The sequence below is a fragment of the Vigna angularis genome, chromosome 11 (assembly GCF_016808095.1).
Source record: "Vigna angularis cultivar LongXiaoDou No.4 chromosome 11, ASM1680809v1, whole genome shotgun sequence".
NCBI lineage: Eukaryota > Viridiplantae > Streptophyta > Magnoliopsida > Fabales > Fabaceae > Vigna > Vigna angularis.
The window spans coordinates 2,732,967-2,742,940 of NC_068980.1; the positions used below are offsets into that span (position 1 = coordinate 2,732,967).

The 9,974-nt window shown below is 32.8% G+C and overlaps 1 protein-coding gene across 3 annotated transcripts; it reads right to left on the bottom strand.

Moving 5' to 3' along the window:
• Positions 1-376: 376 nt before the first annotated feature.
• Positions 377-9,489, bottom strand: LOC108334233 (electron transfer flavoprotein-ubiquinone oxidoreductase, mitochondrial). Of its 3 annotated transcripts, XM_017569962.2 has the most exons (18): positions 8,979-9,485; positions 8,785-8,861; positions 8,579-8,685; positions 7,902-7,983; positions 7,722-7,830; positions 7,215-7,261; positions 7,048-7,122; positions 6,750-6,866; positions 6,457-6,525; positions 5,668-5,760; positions 4,954-5,056; positions 4,472-4,596; positions 3,401-3,450; positions 3,218-3,284; positions 2,480-2,559; positions 1,679-1,807; positions 1,521-1,587; positions 377-613 (listed from the first exon to the last, which is right to left on the bottom strand). In XM_017569962.2, the coding sequence occupies exons 1-18, from the start codon at positions 9,406-9,408 to the stop codon at positions 530-532; spliced, it is 1,911 nt and encodes a 636-aa protein (XP_017425451.1). In that variant the 5' UTR covers positions 9,409-9,485; the 3' UTR covers positions 377-529. The 3 variants fall into 3 exon arrangements, 2 of the variants coding, with proteins under 2 accessions (XP_017425451.1, XP_052726703.1); XM_052870743.1 differs by lacking the exon at positions 5,668-5,760; XR_008246078.1 differs by lacking the exon at positions 377-613 and having other exon boundaries at positions 1,679-1,818; positions 8,979-9,489.
• Between the last annotated feature and the right edge of the window lie 485 nt (positions 9,490-9,974).

Here is a 9,974-nt window from a genome sequence, read left to right on the forward strand (position 1 = left end):
TAAAATGAAAAATAAACTGTTATTTCTCTTCACTTTCTTTTTGTCACCAAGAAATTTTTAAAAATTTATAAAATTTAAACCAAATTAATGTCTTTATTTAGTTATTAAAAAAATAGTGATTAGTGGTCCAACTGAAAATGTATAACTAACTAACATTAAGTGGGAACGTATTTGTAAATTAAAAAAGATAATTGTGCGTTAATAGTTTTAAGAATGCTTGTCAAAAAGCTTTTCATGAAATAGGTGCCAAGTGAAACTAAAAACCCGCAGCTAGTACCCTGAAATAAATGACGGAAGAATAATATGGCATATTTAAAGATGAAAAATACTCAACGGTAAACAATTTCATAGAATAATTTAACATTTGTTAACTGTATGACGAGCTATCTCTAATTCATTTTATTGCATCAAATATCGTTTTAATATGTAGCTTCCCACTTTTGGGGGAGGCCACAAATATAGAGGCAATTTTTTTACGAGACAGGGTAATAAAATAATACACATGGTGTGGGGTGATTACGTAGTCGATCTACATGACTGAGTATCCTGGACCTCCACCCCCTTCAGGCACTGTCCACTCAATGTTTTGCATTGGATCTTTGATGTCACATGCCTGAATATTAAACAACTGCATTAAACTATGTAGGATCCAAACATAAACACCTAAACGTATATCTAAAAAGGTCAACAACTGGCAGATCCCATCTTAAGTATATATACATGATACATAGGAATCACGACATATGTCATATAACATAGACTTAAACTTCGTTAAGCTACAACTATTATTAACAGCAACGATTTCTTCCTTTTTACTGCATATCCTATTAATTTTTACATCCGTGGTGAAGATACTGCATTTATTCAGAAGAGTTATATACATTCAAAAGAAATACAAAATAACGCAGACTATACATTGGAAAATTCAACCCTCAAAGTGTGGGTATAGCATCATTAAGTTTTTACACGAGGACACAATTTTCTCCATGAAACTTGATTGCAAAACAAATAAATGCATAAGCGGATAACAACATGATAATAGTGACGACCATTGTTGGAAACAAATGCTATTTAAGTTCACAAGCATGTTGGTATGTCAACTTCACCAGGGAATTCTAAAATCACAAAGCAGAAAAAGAAAAGGATTTAACTAGGATGCACTGACATTAACCTTTTTACATTGTCCTTTATTTATAAATAGGATCGAATTCTCTCCAATGACAGAAAAAACTTAACAAATTGTTACAAACAGACGTTTATTATTTTCAACCACAACCCAAAACAAAAATATAATTATATTGATAAAATTTATTAAAGCGCTAGGAATACATGCAGTGGTAAAAAGTCACATTTAGAATAATTGTTAATTGTTTGATAATATATGCCATTTAGATGAATACACAACAGAAATAAGTTAAGTAAACACAGTACCATTTCTCAATTATTTAGTGCTACATCTTGAGCATATAATTCCAATCACTAAATTCAACACAAAAAACAAAATTGATTTAAAAGTTTACCTTGCAATGTAAGCAATTTTGTGCATTAATTTGCAATTTCATCTGATTCTGCTCATCCGCAACATACCTGTAATTGGGAAAAATAGACGAAAATATCAAGAAATGATTCAAAAATTGAAAATCCTTTCAGAAACCAAGCTTTAGTAAATAGGCATTACTCATATACTCGTGCAGGACAATATCTCGATTCAGGTGCAGCATACACTGGTAAATTTATATGTTCAGGACTCTTTGGGTCTCTCAAACGAAGATGAGGAGGTTGATCATGCTCATGATTTGTGTTGCTCCTGTGAACAAACTAAATATAATGCCTATAAAGCAAGTAAATGAACTGCAAATTTTGTTTGTTGACTAATAAATCAATAATTTCCGCCATTATTTATTAAGGCCTTATATAGAGAAGCTGACACAAATTATTACCATATAAATCCGTGAATATTGATTTTGTTTTTCTTTCACAATAAATCTGCATAAAATGAAGTGGCTAGCCATCTTATATAACTAAAGTGGTTCGTACACAGTTGAGTCTACCCTAACTTTAACCGGATAACAATGAAATAGAGGTAGATATCACCCAACTCAAGAGGAGTACGAAGCCGATTCTTAAATAGGCATAGGGTTAGAACTTTCTTATAGGATGAGGTGGAAGAAGGAAGACACCTATTTTTGTAAGAAAAAATAGAAATAGTGTTATAAAGGATTAAGTGTTTTTACAATTTTCTCTAGGATATTAAGTGTATTTCGCTATGCAAATTAACTATTTGAATTTCAATGGGTACTCTCCTCTGCCACCCTCATTATGTTCTCTCTTTTCCTTAACTTCTTTTAAACCAAGTAACTTTGTCTACTTCAGAAACTAACATTGAAACAGCCTTGCCCCTGGTTTAATTCTAATTAAAAAATATTGTTTGTCTCAACTCTCAACAGTAAGCAAGAGAAAGGAGAAAATGTTCCAAAACCTGTGCAGAGATGAAGGTACATCAAAGGACAAGACACCATCAGCCTTTGGATAGTGAATTGGAGAATGAAACCGAGCAGCCTGCATAAATGACAAAATGTATATATAAATATATTACACTGACATGTAATTGCTATATTTGTTATTATTAAACAACAAAATGAACGAACAAGAAAAACACAGAATAAGCAAAGGTCACTAGTATCTGCATATTCAATAAAGGCTTTTAAAATAAACTTTTTCATGGAACAAAAAGAAAACACTTTATCACATATAAGAGGTAACAAAAAAATTCTTTGAAAATTATGCCATTCTTCTCGAACCATATTACAAATAATGGGATGTATTTCACAATATCAAAGAACCATGCTCTTTTATTCCATCCAGAATATCTAATGAATGAAAATCTTACTCCAACTATCTAATTAGTTATTTCTTGTTTTTCTTTGTGAAGCTTATTAGCATTCAACAAGTGCCCTGATGGTGAAACAATATGAAACAAAATACACCACACAAAATATAGACGCAAAAAAAAAAGTAATCATCATTCAGGGGATAAGCAGAATACAGGACCCTTCAGAAGCTAAGCAAGAATGAACATTAGGAAATTATCAGCATAATTTAATGATGTGAATAGCAATCCCCAATTGCATTATAATCACTTTTCAAAAGAAAATAAGTTCAACTACACTCTTTTTTTTTTATTTGTACACCTAATTCCTTGAAAAATGTTTCTTACATTGGTAGCTTCATGATCCGGTTTACCATGCTTCAAAGTAAATGAGTGCCTCCCCTTGAATATGTAACTGATATGAATAACACAAGGTAAGTGAACTCTTAGGATGATAAAAGAATTACAGGAAAGACTAGTCGACGGAGTTAAATAGCGAGGACAGAGCAGTTGAGAAAAGTTTGAGCTTACTGTTCCAAACCACTTAAGGCCAGTCCTGGAATAAGCCCGTATTCAAAGGCCTACAATAAAAGATATAATTATAAGGCCAATAACAATTAAACAAGCTAAAATATATCATATTTTTCTATATGATATATTTATTAAGACAATTAAGTGCAATTACTTAATCATGCATTGATCACTGTATTATTAATTCACAATTTTGGAAAGTCGTACTTTTAAGGATTTTTGAATCTTTATACATACTAAGTAAATCTGAGAACCCTAGCTCTTTTGCTGCCTATGGTATGAGCATAAATGGCTTTTCATACGATAATGCATTTTACTTCTTTAAGATGACCCTTCCATGTATTTCATGATATTTTTTGCCTTTTTAAAAAAAGCCATTAACAAGCCAATGGGTCAATTCTTATAAAAACAAAATCCCGGTTTTTGCAAATCTCCCCTCTATTATACACAGACAATATTTTATATAAGATTTATTTTTTACTATCATTATTTTTTAATAAATTTTAAAATAAATTAATATTTTGTTATTAAATCATATATTTGTGAAAAATAAATTTAAAGTATCAAAAACTGAAATTAAGATTATAAATATCTAATTCCTTATGATTTTTCATGAAATACAAAAACATTAAATAAAAAATATTTGAAAAATTAATGAAAATATAAAATTGACATTGTTGGTAATAAAAACACATTATAACAATACAACATATATTTGATTTTTTCTGTTTAACTAATAATTAGGGTCAGATTTTTCTGGTTTATTAGAAGGAATCCATGATTCCTTGGGATTTATGCCTGGGATCTTGACTAGAAATCCAGCTATACTAGGTTCAAATAGAAGAACTAATACCGTTATTTTACAGCAATCTTACATTTATAATGGTATAATGTACTCTAGAAGTTAGCGAGCTGATACATAGCCATCTAATATGAGTTGGCCTATCAGCTCAAGATTTCCAAATGAAAGAGAAAATCACCAGAAAATGAAAATTATACGTAACCTTCAACAAGGATGTAAGGGCGAGACAAAAGAAAAATATAAAAATAAAAATGAATTGCTTCACTAACCGGTCTATAGTTCCGAGATTTATGTAATTCTTCCCAAATCCATGAATTCCTCAAAGTATCCCAATATGTATCCATATCTAGACCTTCATTAAGTGCACCAAATGTAGCTTCGGCTGCAAGCATTCCTACAAAAAATATGTATTAAATTCATGTAATAGTAACTATGAAACGTTGCTATTTGCATGTCAAATGGAGATAATGATTAAGAACGAATTGATGGGCTCACTTAACAAATGCAATAACCAATATGGCTATAAAAATTCATTAATTTCTTAAAATTGCAGATCAATATATTAGATCCATGTCAAGTACTGATTAATTTCTTTAAATCATGAATATCCATATGTATTACCATTGAAATTCTGAAACATTAATGATAATGCGAGACTCCTTTCACAAAGACTACAAAATGAACTTCAGTAGAAATATACTAATTATTAATATACTGAAAAATCACCCAGTAAAAGGGAGTGAACCTCTACCTGATTTCATTGCTGTGTGAGTTCCCTTTATCTTAGGCACATTCATGAAGCCAGCTGAACATCCAATAAGTGCTCCTCCAGGGAAAACTGGATATGGGATAGACTGAAATTTAACTAGAATCACATTTGTATTTGTATAATGTGTAATGAGTAAAGAAATAATACACTGCAGCATATAATAGGTAATCAAGCAACCAATAAGATAATAAACAATGAATTAGCCTCCCTTCTATAAAAGCTAGCTCTTGATGGCTGTAAAACTTCATTGTCAACAACAAAGACATTAACCAACCCTTACATCATTGTAACAATAAGCAGACACATTTCCCAAGACAATGAAGCGCAACACAACCATTTAAAAAAGTACGCTGTTGGGGTCAGACACAGTGAAACACTTCAAAAAGTACTTGGATGTCTCTTGGACAATTTAAACATTGTTGTGTTGAAATGTTTAATCCTGTTTTGCGCTTATCCAAGGATCTTTCCAATATTCAATTCTTAATGTCCCACCAAATACTATTAAATTTTACAAGTGAAATCTTAGAAATGAGGAGTATCCGTTACGCATAATTCATTTTTGCTATTACATCTGTAACACTAGCACAACACATCATGAGGCTGGCAACATGTGTTACACAAAGATCATTTTTCTCTACATTCTTTTATTTTCCTGTCTATTGCATATAAGAAATGAGACTGTTATTATTAATGTACCTGAAAACCACCTTCATTTAAAGTGCGAGCTCCATACTGGATAACTGTTCCACCTTCCAGAAATGGTTTAATTGCAGGATGATGCTTAAGTTTCTTGAGAACCAATAGATACGAAAGGGGAGAGAGGAGGAAGGATCAAATAAAATAATTAAACAAATATAGTGATCAGGAATTCAGCACCTGTATGTAACTTCACAAATTCTTAAACAGATATTGTACTGAAAACAAAAACCCTTTCACAAGAAGAACCAAAACATAATTGTTAATTTGACTTGTCAGAATATACCTAATATCTTCTACCCACCTAATTGCCGAGAACGAGGGAAGCAATTTCTTTGTTTATTTTAGCAACTTCAAAAACACTTATGGTATATTTGATTCTCCTCACTTTTTTTGTTGTTGTAAGAACAACTTTTTTTTAGAATTTCACAAATACAACACTCAGAAATCAATATCAATCAAAATAAAGTTTTGAAAATTATTTCCAAAACAAGTGTATAGCAATAGTAGAAAGATGTTTTTTCGTTCCCTTTTTCTATTTTCTTCAAGTGCTTAGGGTATCAGTTATTTCATATTCTTGAAGCCGCTACTTGTTAGTATCTTTTATAAAATAAAAATGTTTTTTGAAACAGTAAACAAGCCCTTAACCTTCCCCTTTTATGTTTCCATATTAAAAAAAGTATGACGCAAGGTCAATACCGAGCAAGGTCAATACCGAGTAACTTAGACTAGATGGAAATATTTTTTAAACACGTGATATAAAAATATCGTTAGAATAATAAAAATTACCTGAAATTCCTCATACGGATTCAAGAACGGGTTTTGATAGTTTAAAGCAACCACAAGGCCAATAGATATCTGTCACAATAGTAAATGAAATTCTTGAAATGAGGAATATATCATCAGCAAAATGAATTACGAAACTATTTGGAAAACTTCAACTTCTGTAGTTTTCAAAGTCTGCCAAAATAAATGCACACGACTCCTTAATAACTTGCTATAAGATGATGCTTATTAAAGAACAGAAAACCATTAAGAACTGCATGGCACTAAAAACAGAAGGCAGGGAAACAAAGACTTACTTGATTATCTTTCATGTGATACAGAAAAGATCCTCCATATGTTTTATGATCTAAAGGCCATCCCAAAGTGTGGATTACAGCACCAGGTTGATGTTTTTCCTCATCAATTTCCCAGACCTAAGAGTATGATATTTGGTTAACGAAAACAGATACCATATTTGGTTACTACAACAGTCAGTAACCAATCAATCTTCATTAATGTATTGAACAATAAACACAATCCTGATAGACTGTAGTTTTTAACCAAAAAAAAAAGGAAAATCTTTTTTGGGAATTTCTTTATGAAACACATGAATACCTCTTTAATTCCCAAAGCGTATGTCTGGTGTTCTGCACCTCCCCTCTCTCTTAGGTTGTACTTTTTTATTATTTTCTGTAAGAAACACGATTGAAAGTGTTGCTATCAAAAACAGGATTTGACAGGAAAACTTGAATCTGTTCAATCCTAAAATTTGATTTTCAAACCTCTGACAATGATCCTCTACATCCCTCAGCCAGAAGTGTTATGTGGCCTGCATGTGATTCAATAATTACACAGTTAACAAGTAACCCACATAAATATATAAATAACCATATCTCATTGGCTATTACAAATATATGTATGGTTCATGGAGCAATATAAGGGAAAACACAGAAGTCATAAGCTCGGAGTGAGCAATGAAAACTACCAAATGTACAGGGCTTTGTTTCATATTTGAGAATATCATATGCCGTAGAAATCACAACTGCTTAACTGTGACTGTGTCCAAAACTTGTTTCTATCAACAAGTTCGAAGTTTGCCATTCCCATACTAAAAAAGATAGGAACATTCACAAATATTTGCACATGAAAGAACAAATTATTGGTCCAAACAAAAGGGAATTACCTAGAGCATCTATACAAGCATTAAATAGAGAAACCTTTTTGCTCAGAAAAATGAAATAAATCCCATAAATATGTGTCTGAAACAAAGAAACATGTGAAGTGAAAACCTTTGATCTCGACGCCACGTTGAAAATTCTCCTTCTTTGAACCATCTTTTGCAATTCCCATATCATTAGTGCCAATACCAATAACTTTGTTGTTTGCATCATATAATATCTGGCCAGGAAAAAAAACTTGTAAACAGTAACAGACGTGTAAAACCAACATCCAAACAAAAGCAGAAATACCTCACTAGCAGCAAATCCTGGGTATATTTCCACTCCTAACTCTTCAGCTTTTGTTCCCATCCAACGTACTAACTGACTTAGGCTGTAACAGATGGTCTAAAATAAGAAGCTTCTCCAGAGTGGGAGGGAAGATACGAGAAGAAAAACATTGAACAAGCATCTTAATGCGGGAAAATTAAAAAGGGATCTTCCAATCTCGAATTTTTTCTTTAATCAACAAGAAAAACATTAGAAAGAAAGTATACAAGGACAAAACTACTTAATGACTAAAAAGTAAAAAAGAAAATTAAAATAATCTGTTGTTCTTCTAGAACTTCACATCATGAAAGACAGATTACGGATTGTATTCCAGATATATTCTCCATTTGAAAATTCTAATTTTGAAAATTAATGCTATGCATAGTACACTCTCCAGCAATTTAGTTTGTAATGCAACGTACCAACTGATCGATAAAAATTTAAAATAATGTTTTCTTAAGAGAATAAAACATCATTAAGCTTGAAACCATTATGAATCAATTTCCAAAATAGAAAAAAAAAAATTGGACATTCAGTAATCAATCGAGTAAAAATCAAAATTTCACACAATTGATTCAGCACGAAGCAAAAGATGTTGACTGCTCAAGTAAATTTATAGCCTCTAGCCGTATGAAATGAAAATAGAATGCTATATAAACCTTATTACATAGTTGCCTTGGTTGTTGAAAGGAGACGGAAGCGAAATTGCACGACCTTTGGTCAGAAACCAAAACTTGTCAGAAGAAACAGGTGTGGTGATCGGAGCCTGCAGCAGATAAAAAACAAAACCTCAGTTCGAATCATCAGTCAAAGAACCTACAAACCACTTCGTAACACAATCAAACAATAAAAAAAACGAACGCACCTCTTGCTCCTTCCACTGCGGAAGAAGCTCATTCAGTGCGCGAGGTTCAAAAACGTTTCCAGATATAATGTGAGCACCTAAGCGCAACAGCGAAGAAATCGCAAATATCAACCAAGACGCGTTCACATCAAGAAATAAAGTAACATAAAAAATTCAACCAAAAAAAGGAATTAAAAACGTTAAACGCTACTCACCTACTTCGGCACCTTTGTCGAGGACACAGACGGACAAATCGGCGTTTCTTTCGCGGCACATTTGCTTAAGGCGAATCGCCGCCGACAAGCCGGCGGGGCCAGCGCCGACGATAACGACGTCGTACTCGATGGAGTCCCTCTCCGACGAGGCGGTGCAGAAAGTCCGAGAGGTCGGAACCCTAGAATTGAAACGTGCAGGTGGCTTAGAGAATGAGAAAGCGATGTGAGGATAGCGAGGAGAAAATACATGATGAGAATTGTTAGCATTGGGAGTGTGGATTTTTGTGTGAAGGCATTGGGATGTAGTGGTTGCTCGAAGAAGATAACCGGTGCTGGCGATTTTGGATTTGGATTTGGAGAAGAGAGAGCGAAAGTTGAGCATGATGCAATTGCAGTGTGAGTGATCTTTTTTTACATTATCATATCGCATACATGAGTTTGAACAGCACACGTAACACGTTGACGTGTTCCAACACTTCTTCTACCACCATCTTCGCGGTTGAGTAATCTTTGGACCGTGTCATCTGGGTTATTATCAGGTTTAATCCTTTCAGACATCCTTTTTGTGTAGAGTTGTTTGTCCTCGTATTTATTTTTATTTCAATTAGGTCTTTATTTTTGTAAAATTGAGTCAATTGGAACATTGCCGTTAATTTTAATAGGGGTTGTCTCAAATAGGTCCTCGTATTTATTTTTATTTCAATTAGGTCTTTATTTTTGTAAAATTGAGTCAATTGGAACCTTGCCGTTAATTTTAATAGACGGCGTTAAATTTATTGAGTCGTGGCATGCTGACGAAGCAAATTTTAATGACGTGGCACGTGGTTGTGTAATTTATTTTATTTCAAGTTTTAAATAATTAAACCTAATTTATACTATGACTGATAACAAAATAATTAACCATAATCTTTGTCGCCACACCCCTTCAGAACCTTGTTCAGCATTCTGTCACGCACGCTGCGTCCTCCACCAGCTTCAACACCTTCTCCACCGCTG

Excerpts from the sequence above, each read along its gene's own strand:
- LOC108334233 (XM_017569962.2), bottom strand. The coding sequence starts at position 9,408 with ATGCGATATGATAATGTAAAAAAAGATCACTCACACTGCAATTGCATC. Across the intron at positions 7,984-8,578 it reads CAAGGCAACTATGTAATAAG|CCTAAGTCAGTTAGTACGTT; the intron begins GTTTATATAGCA and ends CATCTGTTACAG. Across the intron at positions 2,560-3,217 it reads CGGATCATGAAGCTACCAAT|GCTGCTCGGTTTCATTCTCC; the intron begins GTAAGAAACATT and ends TCATTTATGCAG.